Here is a 22,050-nt window from a genome sequence, read left to right as displayed (position 1 = left end):
GTACTGTTCGTCTCAACGGCGTGTCTCTAGATCTAAATGACGCCCGCTCTTGTGAATTCTAGACCGTTCGGATTTCCTCGACCCTCTGACAAAGAGAAGCGAGAAGGTATAGCGTTATTTCCGCAGATGTGGCCAGTTCTAAACCTGCTCAATTCATCCTAATCGTTATAGTATACGGTGGTCTTGGTGAACCCAGGCTGCGATGCGGCTCTTGGCGATGCGCAGATTAGTGCTACTACACGCGCAGATCTCAGTCCTGCCGCCGCCGGAAACACCTTGCAGGTAAAGGCTTCTACCCCAACACGCTCCAGGCCGTTCTAGAGGGGTGGGTATGGTCCTTGGCCTGCTCATTAGATTCGCTGCAGTATCAGCGAAGCTGCAGGCTTACCAAAACGCACAATCACCCCCCCTGCTTTTACCAATCAAGGGAACGAGGTGACGCAGAAATCTCCTGATCCGATCTTGGGATCGCTAGCAGCAACCCAAAAGAGATGCCGGATTCCTGTTTTCTCAGAGACTCTATCGCGGCACGGGAACTGCACACCCTCGGCCGTCAACCAAGGTAACCGGCTCTGTCTTTGCTCAAGGCCATTTCGGGCAGCAGCATCCGGTTTGGCCCGCTGTAGCAAAGACAGAAATAGCTTATTTTCCCTGTCGCGTCAGCGTGATACGTTCGATTTTCCAAAGTGTTGGCAGGTTGACGAAAGCCCAGAAGATACCAATGATGTTGCCGTCTTGGTCGCCCATCGTAAAATACCTCCAAGCTTTAACACATCTCTGACTCGTCACCCGTAGCCTTGGCGGGTTTGGCGCTCCCAGAGGTGAAGTCTAAGTCAGACGTGCCCAATCATTGTTGAAACACCACTAGCTGCCCGACTAACTGAGGCAGAGTCGTCCCCCTATTAGTATTGTTTAGGTATCACAGGAGTTGAAAACGAGGCGGTAGAGTAGGTCACAAAGTGCTAGTTTCGAAGGACGTCACGAATAGAGAAACTCTCAATCGGCAGTCGTGTTCCATCTCCAGGGGTATCAATTCTTCAATCCTCCGCCCGTCACTCGTAACCCGTAACCCGTTATCCATCCAGAGAGGCAAAGAGCACCCACCACCCACCACCCATCAGCCATCAGCCCTCAGCCCTCAGCCCTCAGCCCTCCTGTTCGAAGCTACCGTTGAGGTACCCGACGAAACTCTCCCTCATCCGCTCCACGCTGAAGTTGCCCACACCCTCAAGCCCGATGCCTCCACGGTTCAGCCCGACAAAGGCCCGCCGCAGCCTCTGCAGCTGCGGCAGCCCTACCTTGCGGCCCGGAAGCTGCACCGTCAGCTCATCACCGCCGTTGGGAATCTTGACCTCACCGCCCTCCTCGTCGCCCTGTCCATCCAGGATCTTCTTGACGACATCCTGCGTCTCGCGGTCCAGCACGTAGAGGTAATCCCCGCCAGCGTCGCGGCTGCGTTGGACAGTCGCCTGGTTCGGCTTCACGACCTTACGGCCCGTCCCCGCGATCGCGTCCCAGAGGTCGTCAAACACCTTGGAAGCCTGCGCCTCGTCGTCGTCCCAGATGAGCGTGAAGAGCGGGCTGTCCCACCGCGTCATGGGATTCGGCTCTTCGTAGCGGAACACGAGATTCTCCCAGTTCTCCTTGTCGTAAGCCTGCTCGTCGCCAACCTTGTCCTCGTCGCTGCCGTCCTTCTTTTTCTCCTCTCCTTCCGTAACTGTCTCCGTCGTCGGCGCAGCCTCCTCCCTCTTCCTCAGCCGCTCCTCGTTGATTCCTCTGGCCCTCTCGACCCCACACCCAATCTGCAAAATCACGCTCGGGGTCCGCACGGCCTTGGCCTCGCAGTGCAGCTGGTACCGCCAGCCCTTGATGTAGTTCATACCGTCCAGAATGACAATGTCGCGGTCCGTCAGTACGCGCTTAACAGCGCCGTAGACGGCCGCGCGAGCGTCCTTCTCCGAGGCGTTGGCCGAGCGTGTGTGTGCGCGCACCTTGTTCGGGTCGAGGTCGTAAACCTCTCTTGAGATCGAGAGCGTCGAGTCCGAGATGTAGTGTAACCTGTAGGGCTGCTTACTTCCTCCTGTCGAGGAGGGCTCGGCGGCGGCGGCGGCGATGCGCTTCGCGAGGTGCGCCTGGAGCTGTTTCGCACGGGTCGTTTTGCCCGACGTCGGGAGGCCGGAGACTATGATTAACTGGTTTACGTCAGTCAGTATCGACTAGAGCGCATGGTAGGAGCGCACATACAGGCATCTTTGCGTAGTCTGCTCTGGTGCGAAGCTTAGAGGTGGCGTTGGGTTGAAGTTGAAAATAAATGTTGGAGGGGTTTCTGGGGAATTTTCGTGATCGGCTACCCCACCTACTCAATCGGGCTGCGTGCACTTGCACCAAGGATCATGGTTTGAAGCTCAACATTGTCGATGAACGAGGACGAGAAAACAAACCGTAATGTCCCTCCTCTGCAACAGTGAACAATTCGAACCTTAATGGAATATTAAGTATGGGTATCATTAAGTCTTGTAACACCATAGAACGCCCCTCACTCAGCCCATCCAAGGAGTTGCACCTCCTCGTTGTATGTCTAAACCAATCACTCAATCCGTCATATCGTGGTCTTCGTCGGATTCCTCTACAATGGCACCCATGATGTCAATGTACGACAAAATTCGTTCTCCTGCCAGCTCCATCATCTCTGCCGCGTACCGTTCTCTGTCACCAAGCTCCTTCTGCTTTTGGCCCCGACGACTTGAGCTTCTCGTCTCTTTCCGCTTCGAGACCTTTGCCTTGGTCTTGCGCGCCTCGATGCCCTTTGCAGCCGCTGCACGCAAATCATCTTTGGTAGCTCTAACTTCATCTGGGGTCAGGTGATAAAGAAGGCTTTCAAGAATCAGCGCGAGCCTGGCATTATCTTCTATATCGACAGTGTTGGCATGGTGGGGTAGGTAGCAGAGCTTGAGCACTTCGGCGTTGATGATAATGCCGCTGTCGGTTGACACGACATCTCCGGGATCCTTATAGCTCGACGGCAGCAGAAGATCCAGTTCGGTCGCCAACAGTTCAAGCTCGAAGACACGGTTGACGTGCACTCTCATGTCTGAGATGAACTGTCGGAAGAACGACAGGGGCTGCTGGTTGAGCGTCCTGGAGAGATCCGAAGCGTATTCGGCGTAGGTCATGAAGTCGCCAGGAAGGTATCCAGCGACTATTGACAGTAGGTCCATCAAACGCAAACGTATAGGGATAGACTCGGCCACTTCAGGAGCAACGAGATCGCCTGTTGCTCCCGCCGGTGTGCGCGGGGTGGCTGGAGTGGTAGGGGTCCCAGGTTGAGAAGGCTCTGAGTCCACCAGATCATCGTTGAAATAGTCTCCAAACTGATCGTTCTCAATGTCCAGCGTGGCCATCCTCTTGCGCGTTTTATCCTCGCTGGGGAGACCCTTTGTTTCCTTGTTAAAGATCTCAGGGAATTTAGCTACAGCTGAGCTGTTGCCTTCGGCGAAGAGGGCTTGCTGAATCATCTTCAATCCATACCGATTGGAGTCGGCTTTTTGCTTGATATACATGACAAGGATAGTGCCGCGCATATGTGCCCAAGTCGATTCCTGGGAAGGCGACGTTGACTCTTCGTCCATACGCTTACGCTCCTGAAGGTCCGCTTCCAGGACATCAACCATGAACTCCAACCAGGTCTTCCAGTAGCGCCACCGGCGAGGGTGGATGCTGCTGCAGTTGAACGCCCAGCCTACGACAGCCCAGAAGTCATGCGCGCGGTGCCATATGCTGTCTTCGACGGCCATCTTGTTGCTCACCTGGTCACCGTCGATCTCGTCGTCCTCCTCATCATGGTGCCTGTGCCGGCGACCATAGCTCACCCCTTGGAACTGGAAGGCATCTTTGAACCCGGCATTAATGGGCCCAACGATAGCAAGTAGGTTACGCAGATAGTCAAGTGTTTGCGAACCAACCTCGAGACGATCGGGGCCAGCGGCCCGAGTAGTATGGCTTGGGTGGATGGCCAGCGTGTTGAGCAGGGCCAGATGTGTAGCCGGGGGAACGTAAACAGGTTTCTTGGCGATCCCTTTCCGAGTGTATCCAGCAATTAGAAGGCTGTTGAGGAGGCCCAGTGCGCCATTGTCTGTGACACTAGTCAGCTCAAAGTTCGAAAGGGAATGCGGGCATGACAGGCAGACGCACATAGGTGCTCCTCCAAGTAGATTTGGCAGTGCGCCTTCAGCTCGCGAGGCAGCTGGCTCGCCAGAGAATACGTCGTCGCAGGGACATTCTTCACTCCCATAGCTTCGGCTCCTTCAGGCGACTGGATCGCAGTGCGAAAAGAGTCTGGCGACGAGATGGCGGACAGCTCGGAGAGCGATGAAGTTAAGACCGCCATGACCGACAACGTTGGTGGGTTTGACGCGTCTCAAGTGCGGCGACGCGACCGGAAATGCCCTGTGGGCAATTATCAATTAAAGTCGGAGGGTCCACGGGAGACCCCCCGCCAGGCTTAGAACCTTAATCCCAGTCGTACAGTGGTCAAGGCGTTGGGCCTCCCCCGCTAACTGGGGTGCCTGCCTGCTTGTCTGCCTGCCTAAACCAGTCTCAGTTGCCTGTGGTACGTCCATTCGAGCCGAAAGTGCACTTCGCTGTCTGAGATTCTGTCTTGCCCTCAACCTTTATTTGTCCATCATAACGGTTTCGGGTCATATGATTGTGAGTTTAAAGCTTCATCGTTGTTACCTATGGAGTGTTGCGGATGACTCGATCGCTGAAAGTTCATATTCCTAAAGATTTGAGCAGTGCAATATCTCAGATTTCTTGCAAGGCGCGACAATCAAACATGTCTTTTTTCACCGTGTTTTTCGTTACACGAGTCTTCGGACACCGGCTAGTTTACTTGGATATATTGTTTAATAATAAAAGTACATTCTTATTGGTTCCGATGTAAAGACCTTTTAACCGCACCCGTTTGAACCATCGTGGTAATGAGCGGCAGGTCATAGTGTTACTGATCGACGACCAAAACCGCTCCCTCTCATTCAGAAGCCACCCGCTCCGCCTTGTCTGAACTAGCATGTTGCGATGTCAAGCACCCCAGACTGGCAACATTTCAAGTCAGCTTTATGACACTTGGAAAATTGGAAGTTGTCGCTGGTTCCGGTAGGATGGGATGCGGTAAAGCAAATAAAGCCAGTTTGAGGACTACGCTCGCCTGGTCCAATGGAGTTGACACTTACAGGGATCAAGGGGTGCTGATGGTGTCTCTACAGGCTGGCCTTCCTCGCCACTTGGAGTCTTGACGATGTGCTCTGGCTTGGCTATCATCGCCGTTTGTATATGTTGTGTTGGGGAGAAATGTGCAAGAACAGTAAAGGTGTTGACGTTGCAGAGAGTTGATGCCTTGTGAGAGAATATGTGTATGAGTTTGGTGGTTCGCCTAGGTGAGGCAGCCGGGTGGTGGGCCGATTTGAGTGTTACTGTCCAGAAGAGGATGGATGAAAGCGCGAGTGGGTGTGATGGTCTCCCAAAACGAGTTGATCAAGAGGCAAAATGCAGGTCCTAAGGCAGACTATAAATGTGTTTTAAGAATCTTAGGCAGGATATGGGAGGCCGGGTCTATCCCGAGGTAAAGCGACGGGGAATGCTATCAAGTAGAAGAAAAACCCCCGACTAAACGGCCATTAACAGCCAAAAGTGGGAGAATATCACCAGTCATGGACATTCAGCGTGAAGTTCCAGATCGCGGAGTCATCAAAAGACTAATCCTGGTAAGGTGCCTAAGGGGAGTAAGACCCTGCAGCATGATTTGGTAGGTTTACGGTGCGGTGGCCCGGATATGGAACGTAAGTGTGCCTCTTTCTCGCAGTATGTTTTACCATGATTAATTGAGCTGGTGGGATCGGTAAGGCAGAAGAGGGCGTGGTACCAGGATTTTTAGGCAGAAGCTCGGTAGAGTCTGCAGGTCGAGGTTTGCCAATTCCCCCCCAAAAAAGTGTCTGACTTACGATCCCTGCTGCTGCTACTACGCACTCCTGAACTGCGAGGGACGAGCCACGTCATGGTGAAAAGGCCGGCTGTCGCGTATCATAGTTGCGTACACTCACTCGCCAGAACAGAGCCGCAATTATACATTTGGTTGCCGAGGAAATGTAGCTGCTATGTTTACTTTTTTGTTTTCTCTTGAAGTCAACGTCATCGTTCGGTAGGGTGAAAGTCACCGATTTGCTCGCCTGTCGGTTTATGAATAGAGAGCAGCAGGAACACAACTCGTATTTGCAGTTCGGCCTGACTTGCAGTCTGGTATCTCTTTTTCCTTCTCAAAATAGATAATAAGTGCTGCAACTTTTCGGGGGTTTTGATGCGCATAGTCGAGCAAGGCGTATGCCCATGCTCATGGAAGCCATCTGCTGTAGCTAGTGGTATGGGCTAACAGAGTCTCCGCTCCAGTGCGACACAGAGACAACCCCCCACTCGACATTGGCCTCTCCCTTTCGAAGGGAGCTTGGATTGATCTTCATGTGAAAAGCTTGAGTTCACAATCTAGCTGCAATCTTAGAAGGAGTTTGTATCATCTCATGCCGCTTAGATTCGGCTCTTTGTTCCACTGCCGTCACGATCATGAGACAGTTCAAGGCACCCACAAGGCAAGCAAGGGTGAACGATAAACGCACCAAGGAACTGGAAGCGGCTCAACCAACAATTCAAACATGTAGTTAGCAGTTCCAAGCTTGTGGCTCGTGTTGCATATCTCTAAACGATGGTGTCATCACCGTCCTCAAATGAGCAGCTCCGGCTTCTGTCTGCCAACACATCCTGAAACAACCCATCTCGTATCCAAGTATAGATATGATATCTTGGTGTTGTACAGAGCCTCGTGGTCAAGTGGATCGGTATCGACAACTTCTTTTGCCCTTGTCTGGTCTTCTCCATGGTTTCCCGAGTATTCCTTGATGGGTTGGTCAAACAAAAAATCATGAGTTGAATTAGAGTCTCCTGGAACACAGGGTTGAGTTATCGGCCTCAATGTCTTGGTCTGCAGCCCTCCAATGATTGAAAAGATTCACACCTCCCTGTCCCCTACCTGAACTCGGTTGACCTGAAACCAGCCAGGCAATTCTAAAAGAGACTGAAGCCAACGCAGCTGGGTGTAAAGCAATGTTATCCGTGGTGGCCTTACGCTAAAACAACCAAGACTTTAGTAGGGCGTCGCTGGACACGAACGAAGGCACTGGAATGGAGGCTTCAGGCCAACTGCAGGTCCGATTTGTTAGTCATATGGCGCTTGAACAGAGTCTAGTTTGCATATAGGGTCTTGGCTCAGCCTATCGACGTCGGTGACAAGTTCGGAAAATGACATGAGAGGCGATCAGACTAAGGATTCGCTTTAGTGACCATCCCAGTAGTTAACGCTTCATTGTACGCATACATCACGAGGAGATTTAAATTCTCGTCATTCCACGATTTGAACGAGGCGCCATGGCCGGTGCCATCGAGTAGTCCATGTGCTTCCCTGACCTCAGGCAACTTACACTTTGAGCGCTCTTTCATATAGGAACTATGCATTGAATGTCTCTGATCATCGTGAGGGGTAGCCTGACGAGTCGCTCCTAAATCTTGAATGTTCCTGGCCTTCTGATTAGTGCAATGAGGCTTCATTCTTGGCGAATGTGAGTTGTGATTAGCAAAATGATTCAGCCCCTCTCCCAATTAAAAAAAAAAAAAAAAAAAAAAAATATGGTCTCTGTTTTGTTCAGCATGTTGTACTTGCACTTCCTTTCTGTTTACCAGAGGACTGACCAATGCACTTTGGGATGGCTCACGAGGAGGCTGTGATCAGAGCCGAACTGGATCGCGTTCAGCCTTTTCGCCGTCCAGCTGCACCCAATTCAACAGGAGTCAAAGTACGGGCGATCAAGTGTTAAAAATGACAGGACAATCAACGACTGAAGAAAAAAAAAAATTCGATAAATAATTCAACTAGTTTCTTCCTACGATTGATATGCAAAAAATGAAGCTTGGAGAGCGTAGTAGATTACAGTTCACAACATAATTAGAGGTGAACTCAGGCGCTGACAGGAACGATGACTCTTTCAGGCTCACTAAAACGTTGTTAGTAGGGCGGCACTTATAATATGGGCTAATTTTCATGGAGTTAAAAGTCTAGACGAGCCAAACCATTCACAAATCCGTCTAAAATGCGATGTGTATAGTTAAGAATTTCCCCCCAGAGAGGACAACTATTAACCTCGAAGCGGGCGACTGGGTCCTGGGCTGAAGACCAAGAATCACGTACTATTTCTTGGTATGGCTTCTCACATTATTTCCATGGAAAGGGAGTTTTCCTCCATGCAAAATCCAGTTTAGCTAGGTCTCAGCTGAAATTAAGCTCGTGGGCTTCATGGGTATCTGCACTTAAATCATGTTTATATCATTTTCTATTATTTTCACTGCAGCTTGCACGAAATCATTGCGAACATCAGACTAAAGTCTCGCGTGAGCTTTAGGCAACACAATCACTCAAAACATGTCATAGAAGGAAAGAAAGCAGCAAAGGGGTTCAAGATTATGTTGCCACAATGACCTGACTGGCTGGAGATGATTATGGAACGTCCAAAACAAAGATGTGGCCCCATAATCAGTGTTTCAAAAGCTGGAAAACAAATCTGATCAGCTCATATAACCCGCCTAGTCCCTGCACAAGGCTCGTGAAGCAAAGGAATATGTGACCTAGTTGCTGCACATCCCCAGAACGTCGATCTGCCGTGCAGAGCTGACCCTCTGGTCCGACCAGAGATTCAGCCAGAGTCGAAAATGGCTCATGCCGGATTCAAGCACAGGATTTCAGTGTATTAGACGTTTATGGTTACGGGGCGAGCCGTTATTGAAAACTTGGCATCAAACCTACACAGCTAGTTTTGGTGGACATGAACAAAAACAATATACACCCAAGTACCTATTCTTGTCATCGTGCTATTAGATTACTCCTTCACACACTTGTATCTCGATCAGGTGACATAAGTGTTAGCGTCCAGGAACCCAGCCGCCCGCCGACCCGGAGACCGCACATTGAGCCGCACGGACAAACACCACCAATGAACTTACACAGAACCAGCCAAAGAGGCGCAACTCAGTAGCACATCCCGATAGGCGAAAGGCCACCTCTGCAGGGTTCCAGAAAGTGGTACAGGGATCAGTTTCGGTTGTGTTCGAAACTGGACAGGCGCTGATGGTAGTGCTGCCACTCCCGCCACCTGGGAAGGTGATATGCTGCGGTTACCTAACCCCACACCTGGCCACGCGTCTGGGACTTCTAGGGTTTCTGGCTTCTGCGTCTCTTTGAAGTCTCTACACGTTATTCGTCTCATGCCATTCCCACTGGTTCATGCTTGCTGACAAAACCTCGCAATGTGATATGCGACAGAAGCTATTACATACCTGCCCTACTTCTACTGAACACTCTGACTGCCCACCTCCCGGCCTCGCATTCACTTTCGACAAATTCCAAAACCACACTGTCCTGGAGAAAGTTATCCTATGCCGTGTGAGTTATTTTGCCGTTGCCTTGCTGGGCTTGTATGATATATTTCCTCTGTCAAGATCAGACATACCACTAAGAACCGAGACACAATCGAAGGGCCTTCCTTCTCCCCACAGACCGACAATCTAAGGAACGCTAAGACACCTTCAAGATCATGTACGTATTCGTGCCTCAGTCCATCACAAAAAATGCACATTCCCACCAGCCGCATCCAACCCAGTAACATCACCGCCAAGGGCCAGCCAGGAGACAAGTGGCCCGACATCCCACCCTTCCGCCTCCCACCCCCTCTAAGCCCCCCTCCCACAAGAGGACCCCTCTCCCAAAGAAACATAGACGACATGCCACACTTTCCTAATGTGGATTTCCAACGCCTGGCATTGGCTACGAAGACTAGTCACTGGGGGGGCTGCCACTGCGGAGCCAGCCCCGTACGGTAGGCGCTGCATGAAATGGAGATGCAATGTATGTGTATATATCCGCTACCCTTTCCCATATTCGTACCACGCAAAGGGGCGGATGACCCGTCCCTATCGTAGATACTTTATGTTGTACACACCCCCTCAAAACCCCAAAGAAATCATAAAGGCTACAATCTGAATCATCCAATCAATGCGGAGACCGAAGAAGTCTGCTGCAATTCCCACCAACGCCTGTGTAAATGTGTGTGCTTTGAGAATTATACCACCCCTTCCAAAATGAAAAAAATAATAAAAAAGCCAAGCGGCCCGATGTCAGCCTGCCTGAGATGTTGCCTTTTCACCGCCTTGTCGGGACGGGATCAGGGGCAGATGGGCCATGTCATGGCTGCACTCCGCTTCGAATAGTACAATTTGTGGGCTGAGCCAATGGAAAGCCGTGAGGCCGACGACGCGCATGTGTGGCATGTCATTGTCCACTTGATGTAGTGAAGATGTTCCGTAAACGCCGTTGATGCAAGGTTCGTGTGTTGGTTGTTTATTCGTATATTTCTTCTTTTGCTGGTAGATGTTTTGGACTTCCCCTACGTTTATTTGCCGTGGGCTGTTGAAGGTCAGCTTATGGTACAGGATATGGGTAACGATCATCAAGAAGGGAAGTGTGAAAAGGTTGGGGGAAGCGCCATGTGACATACTTGGGTCGACGGGGAACTCGTTGGGGTCATGGCTGCCGGGGCTGCCTTTCATGGTGACCTTGTTCTTGTTGTAGGTAGTAGCGCACATGATGATGGTGTTGGTGACGGCGAAAGGGGTAAATATTATTCTAGCTGGCAAGAGGACAAAGTGTAGTGTGTGCCTTGTTATGGGGAGTGTTGGATGGTAATGTGTTGGTGGCAAGAAAGACTTCGAATTGAGGCATCAACAGACCATATATATGCCAATTCAAGACCACAAGGACTGTGCAATAGAACCTCAAAAGAACCTCAAAAAGCAGCCGGGGTCCTAGGTTGAGTCACGCTAGACAGACCGGAAGGCAGACGAAACATGATTGCGCCCCTCCTCAAAACCAGGTATACACCGAACTGGAAGGGTCCATATTGAGCATGTAACATTGTAACATTTTAGGAATCGACCTTGTCAAAGGGCCTCAGAATTCCTCAGTGACAACATACAGACGGTACTAAGGGGTCATTTCCAATCCGTGTACGAAATGGCTTGCGCAACGGCGCATTTCGCCGATGCCCCCTGTTGCGCAGCCAGGCAATCCAGGCAATTGCGCTGTCTCATTCGCCCGTGACACCGGTAATGGACGACAAGGATGGGTGCCTCACTGGTCGTTCAGTAAGGCAGATCTAGCATAGCAGTGCGCAGTGACTCAGATGGAAGGCAGATGTGACGAGGAAGGATACAAAATGGCATCGTGTGTTGACGCAAAACTGTTTGCGAACGTGGGGGAGAGGCTGGCGAGCTTGGTTGCCTGGGGCCGATACGGCATGGAGACGACTAGCACGGGGGTTCCGGAGGCAGCAACCCCAGTTTTCCAGTCACGAGTCGCCAGCCTAGGCCTGAATTGACATCCGGAAAAAGTGTCTGCTGCTACAGAGCAGACAAAGATGGGAAGAGAAGAATAGAAAGTAAAGGAAAAGGGAATGGAAGCGCACTGCAAACCTGGACATGTACGCCTTACAGTGAGACTGGCCAAGGCATCCGGAGCCATGTGGATAAATCTTTGACCCGAAAGGTGGCTGTGACTGAAATCGGACAGAAGTGTCAGCCATGAGGTAGACGAGAAGAGAAGCGTCCGCTATTGGGCTTCACTCGAGTGGAGGGGGACACATGGGTCGAATGGACGAGATTCAGACAAACTACGTCAACACGATCAAGGTTGAATCACGCACTGCCCGGATGACTGGTACTTTGTGGACCGACCAGAGTTTGCCCATGACAATGAGGCCAGTCATCTCGCCGATTAAACGCAACAAACGTCAACCAATGGACTGTGCAAGGCAAAGAGACCAACGCCAAGTAGTTGGGTCACCTTTTTGCTGTGTATTAAGGGAAAATTGACAGGGGCCAGCAGGCATTTGGGACCGGGCAAGATCTGGAGCATGGCGGTGCCCGTGCCTAGCCCGCCCGGTCAATTGGAAAATTTGTCGGAAATCACTCCCCCGCAGCTTTTTCTCGGTGACGTTTCCCATCATGATTGATGAAAAGCACCGAGAAAAATAGACAAGGAGGCACAGCCCAGTTTTGCTTTAGCACTCAAACTGACCGAGCACAAGTCGAACAATAGTTGAGACCGGTTGATTATTGGTGCAAAAAGTGTATGAAGAAGAAGAAGGAAGGGAAATGGAATTGTGGTTCGCGGACGAAGCAGATAAGGCAGAGGTGTCGTTGCCTGGATTAGCTAAGCCGGATGCCTGTGTCTGCCTGTACTTGCCTGGCCAATAATACGATAGATAGTGGAGCACCGTCGTAGCCGAGCATGCTTTCCACAGACTATAATTTTCGTCTTCCCCCTCCATCCTTTTTCGTCTTTCATCCTTTGTCAACATCTTCGACGCGTTATCCGCCAATCGCTATGGCCGCCAGGACTTTTATGCATGGTCCTTTTTCAACATTCATCTCCAGCATCAGCGGCTCTGTTACATCGCAAGACGCTTGCTGCTGATGAATTATGTCGCCGCGTTCCTTTGGCCAAGGCAAGTGCCGTTGCCAATTGCAGTTATGGTGGATACCGCACAGAATTTTCACACAGGTCAGCAAGACCAAACAAAACCCACGATTTGCCTACACTTCGCGATCTCAGTACGCGGGAGTGTTAACTACTTTTTTATCGTTCGAGTGGGAGAACAATCCAAGGTCTAGACAACCGGTCCGCTCCACCCTGAAGCCATAGAGATAGTGTGGCATCAGGACTAAAATCGGACGAACATACATCACGAGACACTAGTCTAGTCTCTATTTGCACGCGGATTGATGGTGACATTATCGCTTATTATATATTTATGTTCATCTGTGCCTTTTAAAATACCGGGCACGTATGAAGAAGGGTATTAAATCGTCACATTCGTCAAAGCCTCGGTTCCCGCCCAGCCGTCCGTAATGAGACGGTTAAAATGTGCTTTCACCGAAGATGTACTTCTCGTCCAAGAACGAGAGCAAAAACTTGGCCACCATGCGGCCAGTGTAGTTGACCGATACATCGCGAGGGAAGGGGTGCTCCTCGCCGTCGCCATTCGGCAGAATGGGGTCCATTGTCAAGAAATCGAGCTCGATGTCTTCACATTTGTTAGTATCGCTGTCGTGTAATACGATGGCCTCAGGAAGCTTACAGTTGTCACCCTGAATCAAGTTCCTCAACCGCATGACCATCTCAATGGCCGACCCGTCCATATCGCCCTGTTCAGCCCATACATTGTCAATCAGAGGATTGAACGGCTTCGCCGACGTGTCCCTGCTGTGCGTCTGGTAGATCTGATGGAACTGGTACGCGAACTGCTTAAACGGCATGTTTTCAACCTCTTTGTTGATGTTCAGGGCGTCCTGACGCTTATACTCGGGTGCTGTGCGGTTGCGCAGGCTGATCTCGTTGAGGGCAACCACAAAGGTGTCAGCTGCTGTTTCAACTGACTCCATAAACAAGCAGAGCACGAGGAACGCCGCCAGACACGGCGCCCATTCGCGGCGAGACTTGGGCTTGAGAGACTTTGAAAAGGATTCGAAAAGGTTTTGCATGTCCCGCATCAGCAACTCGTCGATGACGGCCTTGACCTGTCGGTTGAGTACACGCGGTGTCACCCACGGCACCTCTTGGGGTACGAGTCCTGAGTCTTGCAGGCTCATGACGCTCGGTCGGGTGATGCAAAGGTGGCGGGTCATGACGAAGTGAGCGCTATATATCGCGAGAGCCTTCTTGACCATTGCCGACTAAGATGTGTCAGTAGTACTCCCCATCAGGACTGTTGGACAACTTACATCAGTCTTGTTGCCGTAATCCTGCACAATCGCCAGAATCTGCTTTGGCAGGTCGGTGTGCCGTGTCGACTCCGTCACCCGCTGGGCGTACCCTGGTTCCGTAGCAATGGCGGCGATGTAAGCTTTCGCCTTCTTCTTCAACGCATCTCTCTGCTGAGCGGTATCCAGCTCCAACACCATGGGCGCTGTGCCTCTGGCCTGCAGGTCCACCCTATCCTTTCCAACGTGGAGGTGATAATGCTGTTGCACATCCGGCGTGATGGGCTTGAAAAACTTGGCCCGCACCTTGAGTACCGACGAGAGTCCGGAAAAGAGCTCAACATCCCTTGGTACTAGCTCCTCCATAGCTTCGAGGTCGACGTTCTCCTTCATGAATCGGGACATTTGGTCTTTGCGGAAGTGCGATCGCATGAAATCGGGGAACAGTACAGTCAAGAAATCGGAAAACTGCCAACAGACAACCTGTGGTACCTGGGCCGCGAGCTTCTTGCAGTTCTTGCAAGGCCGCTCCTTGTCGCACTTGACCTTGCGGCTGTGGCAACAGAAACAGGCGCCCAACCGACGCACCTGCAAGGCGCTCTGCTTGGTGGCGTCGGCTAGGGGTCCCTTGCGGCCTCGGGGATTCGTCCGCATGTTCTCGAAGCATTCGAAGAGGTTGGGCTGACCAGCGCGGGCAGTGATGGAGTTGGGGGTAACAATAACAAACTTGCTCGCAGGCTCTGTCGACTTCTTCTTCTCGACCTTGCCGGTCATAACTTTGCGGATGGGACTGGACGAGGAGGACTTGTCACTCTCGTGTTTAATGTCTGGCGAATTGGGGTTTGAGCGGTTCGGGCTGGTGGATGCGGAGCCCTGGGCTGGTGACGAGAAGTCCATGATCAACGCGGAGCTGCCATTGTCGACCTTTAGATTGGTTGGGCTCCATGGGCCCGGGTTGGCGTTGGATTGAAAGTGTTGTGAAAGGTCCAGTTCAAGGTCGATGTCTTGCTGTTGCTGTTGAGGAAATGTTTCCAGGCTCGTCAGAGGTACGCTACTCGTCTGATATGAGTTGAGGAAGGACGATGTCATTTCTGTCAGAGGGCGGTCAGTCATGAATACACAAACAACTCACAAGCACACGACTTACCACTGAGTTGCTCCTCCGAAAACAAGTATTGTTGCGGCGTCAAAATATCAGGGTCTTGAGCACCGGCATTGAACTGGCCATCTACCGATGGAGCCGGGGCGGCAAAGGCATCCGTCTGATCGGGGAAGCCCGTGGCGGAGAAGCCGCCTTGATCGAGGTCGAGGTTTAGCGGGGATAGGCCCGCAGGGTCCGAGCTGGCGACGTTGCCGACGACAGCATAGCCGTTGAGACTACCGCTGGCCGGGCTAGGCAAGAATCCGACTGATGCCGGGTATGAGTTATAGTCGAGGTACTGCCATGATTCATCCGTGTCTGCAGCGGACTCGAAGTCGTAAGGCGAGTGAGGCGTCCGGCCTCTTGAAGAGACAGACGTCATTTCGGCGAATATCTGTCCGTTCGAACAACGTTTTTGCAATATCGATTTGATTCCAATGACAAATGAGTCCTCTTGAATTTGGTGCGGCGCCGTCTGATGTCCGAGCGGGCCGTAGCGAAGAAATCGATTAGATTCGGAATCCTTTGTTCTTTGGTCGAAGTTGTCTTTTCCCCGAACGCCAGGCGGACAGCTAAGATTTTAAGAGGCGGTAAGTGAGGAGGAACTGAGCAAATCTTCCTTTCGTGGTTGTTTGCCTTGGCACAAAAAACAGCCCCCGAGGAACGCGGTTACAATCGTAAAGTTGGCAGCGGCACTTCGGGAAAATAAAGGCGTCGTTCAATTGTTGGAAATGATGGTATTTTTTTTTACCTGTCTTTCCGTACCGGAATCCTGCAGGAGAGCGGGAACGAGGAACGAAGGGTGCAAAAAGGGCGAACCAACGGGGTTAAAACGAGTGGACGGCTCTGTCACCCCATACCCAGAGTGAGACGCTGCGCCGCCGCCGCCAACACTTCAATCATTCCCGCAATCCTTCTGCAGCTGCCGCCGCCGCTGAGCGTAGTGCTGCTGAGCGAGCTGACCCTTCGCTCATTCCCTCCGCCCCACGCTAAGCCGGTTTGGGGACCGAATGGCGGGTACGATTTACTATGGGCTGAATAGTGCACTATGCCCAATCCATCACCGGCACCAGGCCGGGCTGGACGGTGCGGGAGGAGCGCCTTGCCACACCGGTGACCGAAGCCGTCCTTCGGGGTTATTCAACGGTGGTTGTGGTGTGAGGCTGGGGAGAGAAGATTCTGAGACGACATCTGGGAATGTTCCAAGAACGCTTGGATACGTGGAAGGGCAAGTAACTTAAAAAGAGATGGTGGACCTGTCTGATATTTAGTAGGCTGAAAAGAATCGGCACTGTATTTTCCGCTATCTTTTACACCAAATCCGACAGTGTAAGTATCTCATCTTTACTTCACACTCCATATTGGTCATTATCGACCGAGCTCAGTTCAACTTCAAAGATAACTTTATACAGGCAGACTGCCTGAACAATTCTATTGTGACAGTTTCCCCGGATGATCCCACAGACGGACTCGCATCAATGAACCAGCCCGAGCTCCTGACCCTTGATCACGGCATATACATCCATCAAAAGTGCTCACGTTCCCTGTCATTATCATGGGAATGGATGCCATAACTGCAAACTTTGACCATCATCTCCATCAGACTAACCTCCACACCCCATCTTCGCTCGCAACATGAACCACTCCCAACAATTACCCAAATGGACACCCTCCCCCAGATTTTCTGCCTACCCACTCTTATCTCGTCTTCCTTGCTGCACAGCCCACACGCATACAGAGTCGTCTTTGTCTATTGCAAGCACAACTGTCCGTCGTCATCGTCTCCCCTGTCCCGCTTTCAACTCCAGCCTTGCAGCACCGAATCTGATGATCTACCGCATTTATCTCCTAGCATCAGATTGGCGTCTGGCATCCCCGGCCGACATGGACATCAACGCCCGCAGTGCTTGACTCCTCAAAGCTTGCCTACTCATACGTCACGTAGACACACACACACACGCACACATCAACATGTCATCCATATTTGGCACAGCGCAAACACACAACCCATTCGGCTACGGAAGCTTATCTGCAACGCATGCCGGCCGACGCCGCCCCCTCGCCGGTGCAGTCCTCCACAACCACAACTGCATCAAAGAGAGGCGACAGTTTACCAATTTTGTTTAGAGCTATCGCGTGCCGCTTGTAACCATCGGCAGGATGCCGCTCCTCTCACAATCTCTTGCTCGCACAGTGCGACGATACCCGAACAAATTCGAACTTTGCGATATCAATACTTGAACATCGTCTGGCAACGGTGATAAGAGGTTGAGGCCGCAGCATAAGACTAACATCACATCGCCATCTTAGCTCATTTTCTCGCTCTTCTCGGACTCGCAACCGCCGCTCGAACATCGAAACAACTCGTTATTCGTAAAGCGAGTCCGAACTACTTGGCACGAAACCCTCCCCTTGGGTCTGATGAAGAAGCACGCTCCACCTCCATCAAAATCAACATGGTCAACCAACTTGCCTGGACGAACCTCCTTCTTCCACGCGAGCCCCCCGTCCCTACATCCTCGATCCCCCCCCCTTCTCTCTATAGTGGCTTAAGTTGCGACTCCATCTTACGTAGTACTCCGATACGTGGGTCCCTAAGATAGAAACTGCCAAAGGGGCCGACGCCGTCAGAACCGTGTCTATCCCGGCTACACATCCCCCAAAACCTTAGCTGCCACATGATTCTGCTTATCCAACTCATAGTCAGCCAAGATTCGAAACTGCCTTCCACCGGACATTGACGCTCCTTTCCAGAATCCCACTTCTCTTCCCCTCCCCCCCTGGGTCCTGTCTCCCCCTCCAATTTATCCATTCTTCAGCATTTCCACAATGTTTCCATGATCCATAGCTACCGGCTTCGACCTTCTACGGATTCTCCTGCCCGCACGGATACACACAATACACAATACACAATACACAATACACAATACACACACGACCACCCTTTCTCCCACATAAATCTTATTGCCGAGTAGTAGATAAATGTTCCAAAAAAGTCAGCTTGTCATGAAAAGCTACTCTAACGAAGCCACCTCCCCCCGGCGCCCGGGCCAGGATGCGGTGCCGTGTTGCCATGTGTTCATTTTACTTGTCACTCCTCTTCCGCGAACACCAGCCGCCCAACCTTGCCGCTGGTGACGTTTACCATAAAGCCCATCACCAGAAGCTAAAGGTTTACATTATATCTAGGATTATCCCAATCGTCCACTTCACCCTGATATAGTTAGTCAAGAGAATATTCTTCAGGTGAAAAGGAGATGTTTAATACTGGTGTGAAGTTAGCTTCTCGGCGGCGCCGGTTTACCTCCGCCGGCCCCTCTTCGTTCTTCCAGAAGTCGTTGCTTTTTCCCCTCCTAGTCATTCACATCTCACGTTCCCGTGGAACCCATCTAAACCCCCAGGGTTTATTCATGACCCTGTAACCAGTCCCCCCCTCTTCCCCGGGTGACCCATTAAACGGGATGCGACATCACCGGTCTTCCAACCCCTCCTGTCTGGCGCTTGGTGCTGGCGCTTCCTTGGGCCTCACCCCCGTTCATTTTGGCCTTATTGAAAAATGATGACCACTACCATCGATCGATGTCGATCCCCTGGTCCACTCCTAGGCCACCCGTCAGGCACGGAAGCATGATCCTATCGGCTGATGATCACCGTTCATTTCGGCCCAACGTCTTGCCGCCCAGCCTCAGTAGTTGGGTAGGCCACGGCGTGGCACAGGGGGGGGAGGGCGGCCAGTAGATATAGACACAAAATACGAAAAGACGCCTTGGGAACAGTGAACACGTAGAGATGGGACAAAGTTCTGCTGAGAGAAGGTGAAGGAAAGAGAGTGACGATGTTCACAGGCCTGTCACAGACTGTCGTCAAGATTAATATCAAGTAAATGGATTACTGGCGCCACGAAAGCGCGCCCAGTCTGGGCTGTGGGGATATCAAATTGCCAAATATTCATCTAAGCCGCCCGACCGCCTAAAAGAAGAGACTGTGCGTAGCAAGAGAGGAGAAACAGAGGAAGCTGGCAGATATTCCCCCCCCAATCTACTCTCGACAAGCACACACATATACATACTGTCAAACAGGAGCCTGGGAGGCCGGCGTGGAAAATGCGACAAACCGGGACCCCTTTCACATGCCGTGGAAGCGCAAGAATAGAAGAATAGGAAAAAGAAGGAGGAAAAAAAAAAGATAATAACGATGTACAAGAGGTGTTTGTCCCCTCAACCCTTCCCAAAAGAGTAAAAAACAAAACCTGGCGCCCATCGCTTCCCTATAGCGTGCCCATGCCCTTTCGCTTGCGTAACCAATTCTTCAAGGGGGAACTTGAGGGGAATTTCTCTCCATCTTTCTCTCTCAATAGTAGTGATAAAAAGCCTGCCCGATGATGTCGGGGGGTAGCATTACCATTCCCATACAAACAAATAAACAAAAACAGGACACACCGGCTTGCCAAGTGATGATGAGGAGCTAAGCTAGTTGTGGGCTTTCTCCCATGGTTGGTCGTGTCCTGGGGGCGTTTCGTCCTTTGGTGACGCCCCCGTTCCGTATCAAGTCATCTACTCTCTTCCTCTCCTCTAATGAGAAGGATTCAACCCGTTTGCAAAAAAACACTTTCAGTCCGTCGTAAGTTCCATAGATGATCGTTAACGCCCTTTTCTCGTTAAAATAGAATTTGCTCGTTTCGTGGTTGGGTATGTCAACGATGTTGTAAAATTCGATAGGGGCAAATAGTATTGGGAGAAAGAAGCATGACAAGCACACTTAGCTCCTGAATCGTGCCGCGGCACGGTCCTGGATTTGCTTCTCCGTGGAAACGTATAGTCGGTCGAGGTAATCCATGGCGCTCGCGTCCTTGAGTATTTTAGCCACCTGGATGCCCGCCGAGATGAGCTGTAGGATGTTGCGGTCGTCCTTGAGCGGACGACTTTGATGCTTGGCTGCATGTCGCATCTCTAGCGAGTTCTCGAGAATCGTAACAAACTGCTTAATCTGGCCGTTGTACAGCACTCGCGCCGGAATACGTCGCTTGGTTGCCAGACGCTTCAACAAGTACACCCATTCTGTCCATTCCCTGTCCTGAGGTCGCTCAACGGGCCTCATGTCTTGTGTCAAGGGAATAGGGAACTGGTACTTCGCAACAAAGTCGTAGGCGCACTGGGAGAGGCGGTCGTTGACCTGTGTGAGGACCATGTCCTGCTCTTGGACGTGCAAATTCGTGGGGAGGTGAGGAAGCTCGCGCTCTTGCATGGCGATGTACTCTGGCGGGGGGCGAGCGAGAAACTGGTGCGGACCATCGAACTCGTCCCGGTTTGATGGTCGGCGCTGAGGCCGACCCTTGCCGTTCACCTTACCCTTGCTTGGAGGCGTCGCGCCGGCTCCATTCTCGAGGGAGTAGTCAGAAAGGTTCGGAGAGGCGATAATGTCGTCGACTGAATCCGTCGGGGAGTATCTTTCCTGATGGTCCCAGGCCTGAGAAGCTGTACTCTTGTACGAGCCATAACCACCGGCACTACTGGTGCCGTACGTTCCAGATGCTGGCCGAGAGCCGTACACCGGGGCAGCAGCGGCAGCAGCATGGGGATTGGTTCCAATCGGCAGGTTGTAGCTACTGGCTCCGGGAGAGTAATTGGACACACTTAAACGCTCGGTGTTATTTGGCTACTCCGTGGAAGAAGAAAATAGAGAAACATCAACATCTGGTTCTTACCTCGATGAACGGTAGTAGCCGTTCTCAAATCCTCCGGAGGGTGGGAATGTGTCATTGTACATTGAACTTTTCTCGTCGGTCAGTTTTACTGTCCCTCTTGGGGCTTCAGGAAACAAAGGGAGCGGTCCGTACCTCCGCGTCGAGTTCCACGGTCCGTTGGACATGGCTGATGGTCTGTAGGCAAAGTCCGGCTGGGCCATATCTTCTGGGGGCATAACGGTAGAGAAGAAAAAAAAAATTCAGGCAGCGAATTTGGAGGTTTCCAAAAAGTCCAGAGATGGAAGCCACGTGAAATAAGAATAGTCCTTGGGTGGGCAGGTCAGCCCCGGTGTCCAAAAAAGAGTCCCTTGGGCTGTGATTTTGGGCCAAGTATTCCTGGAAAAATGCGGCAAGAGGTCTCCTCAAAACACAAGGGAATCCACGATAACAAAAATGGTCTTGTTCCAGGATGGTACCCTTGAAGAACTCCGGGTCGTTGCAAGGGCGGTGTGGATGTTGAGGGGCAAAGCAGGTGATCGGTCCAAGAAACGACTTGTCTCCACGACGGCCACCTTAACAGACTTATGAGACGCTCGGGAAGGGCTTGATGTGAAAAGATACTAGGGGGGGGGGGGGGGTTAGTGGGAGAAATCCTCTGGTCTTGCTGGTGCAAAACGGGACAGAAGAAACCAACAAGTTCCTGGGATGGACGAGGATGGGGGAGCGGGCAGAATCCTGACAGTGTATGATTAAGTTCGGAATGGAGGCATTTTATGTGTGCCTGCGATGTCCCTCCTCGTGGGGCGTGGTACTGGAGCGGCGACTATGGTTAATCCCTGATTTGGAGGGCAGAAGGATGTGGTCCGTTGGGAAGTCGAGGCGGAGGGTGAGCAGGGACCAGGAGAGACGCAAGACCGGCGAGACTGGAGTAAAGATTTGCATTCGGCCCCAATGACCAACACCACGGAGACGTCTGTGGTTTCAAGCCCACGGCTGCCGCATGAGCTGGAGGATACGTGACTGCCAAGCGCTGTAGTCCAGAAAGTTCGTCTGTCGGGCTCCCTTGATTAGAGTGGTTCACAATCCTGGCGCCCTAATGGAAGTTGGCATCCGTTCCTTCGCTGTTGGGCCTTGCTTTTCCATTTTACGATGTGAACACGACAGGACAGCCGAATAAGCGAACGAGGGGAGATCAGCGTTTGCCCTTTAATGGCTGGGTACCTTCCCGTCTCCTCTATTTTGGCGCGATGCCAGGTCGACTTTTGACAGTTGGCCCCCCTCACCAGGAATACCCCAGATGAGAAACAAATCTTAAGGC

General features: G+C 51.7%; 6 protein-coding genes across 6 annotated transcripts; 1 reads left to right on the top strand and 5 right to left on the bottom strand.

Moving 5' to 3' along the window:
- Positions 1–1,145: 1,145 nt before the first annotated feature.
- CTRU02_213757 (elongator complex associated protein kti2) lies at positions 1,146–2,250 on the bottom strand (the record flags this gene model as incomplete). Its single annotated transcript, XM_036732914.1, has 2 exons — positions 1,146–2,192; positions 2,245–2,250. 2 exons carry the CDS (start codon positions 2,248–2,250, stop codon positions 1,146–1,148), a joined length of 1,053 nt encoding a protein of 350 aa, XP_036575339.1.
- A 341-nt stretch (positions 2,251–2,591) lies between these two features.
- On the bottom strand, positions 2,592–4,387 carry CTRU02_213756 (uncharacterized protein; the record flags this gene model as incomplete). Its single annotated transcript, XM_036732913.1, has 2 exons — positions 2,592–4,132; positions 4,192–4,387. 2 exons carry the CDS (start codon positions 4,385–4,387, stop codon positions 2,592–2,594), a joined length of 1,737 nt encoding a protein of 578 aa, XP_036575338.1.
- Positions 4,388–10,541: 6,154 nt separating this feature from the next.
- Positions 10,542–10,734, bottom strand: CTRU02_213755 (uncharacterized protein; the record flags this gene model as incomplete). The annotated part of the gene is made up of 2 exons (XM_036732912.1): positions 10,542–10,555; positions 10,647–10,734. 2 exons carry the CDS (start codon positions 10,732–10,734, stop codon positions 10,542–10,544), a joined length of 102 nt encoding a protein of 33 aa, XP_036575337.1.
- A 2,331-nt stretch (positions 10,735–13,065) lies between these two features.
- CTRU02_213754 (fungal zn binuclear cluster domain containing protein) lies at positions 13,066–15,431 on the bottom strand (the record flags this gene model as incomplete). The annotated part of the gene is made up of 3 exons (XM_070206122.1): positions 13,066–13,881; positions 13,930–14,999; positions 15,056–15,431. The coding sequence occupies 3 exons, from the start codon at positions 15,429–15,431 to the stop codon at positions 13,066–13,068; spliced, it is 2,262 nt and encodes a 753-aa protein (XP_070060154.1).
- A 1,279-nt stretch (positions 15,432–16,710) lies between these two features.
- On the top strand, positions 16,711–17,310 carry CTRU02_213753 (uncharacterized protein; the record flags this gene model as incomplete). Its single annotated transcript, XM_036732910.1, has 1 exon — positions 16,711–17,310. The coding sequence occupies one exon, from the start codon at positions 16,711–16,713 to the stop codon at positions 17,308–17,310; it is 600 nt and encodes a 199-aa protein (XP_036575335.1).
- Positions 17,311–19,807: 2,497 nt separating this feature from the next.
- On the bottom strand, positions 19,808–20,968 carry CTRU02_213752 (uncharacterized protein; the record flags this gene model as incomplete). Its single annotated transcript, XM_036732909.1, has 3 exons — positions 19,808–20,681; positions 20,754–20,819; positions 20,886–20,968. The coding sequence occupies 3 exons, from the start codon at positions 20,966–20,968 to the stop codon at positions 19,808–19,810; spliced, it is 1,023 nt and encodes a 340-aa protein (XP_036575334.1).
- Positions 20,969–22,050: the final 1,082 nt, after the last annotated feature.

Source organism: Colletotrichum truncatum (genome assembly GCF_014235925.2).
Source record: "Colletotrichum truncatum strain CMES1059 chromosome Unknown Contig_0010, whole genome shotgun sequence".
NCBI classification, from domain to species: Eukaryota; Fungi; Ascomycota; class Sordariomycetes; order Glomerellales; family Glomerellaceae; genus Colletotrichum; species Colletotrichum truncatum.
The sequence above is the reverse complement of the archived record's forward strand: the minus strand, read 5'-3'. Positions and strand labels throughout refer to the sequence as shown.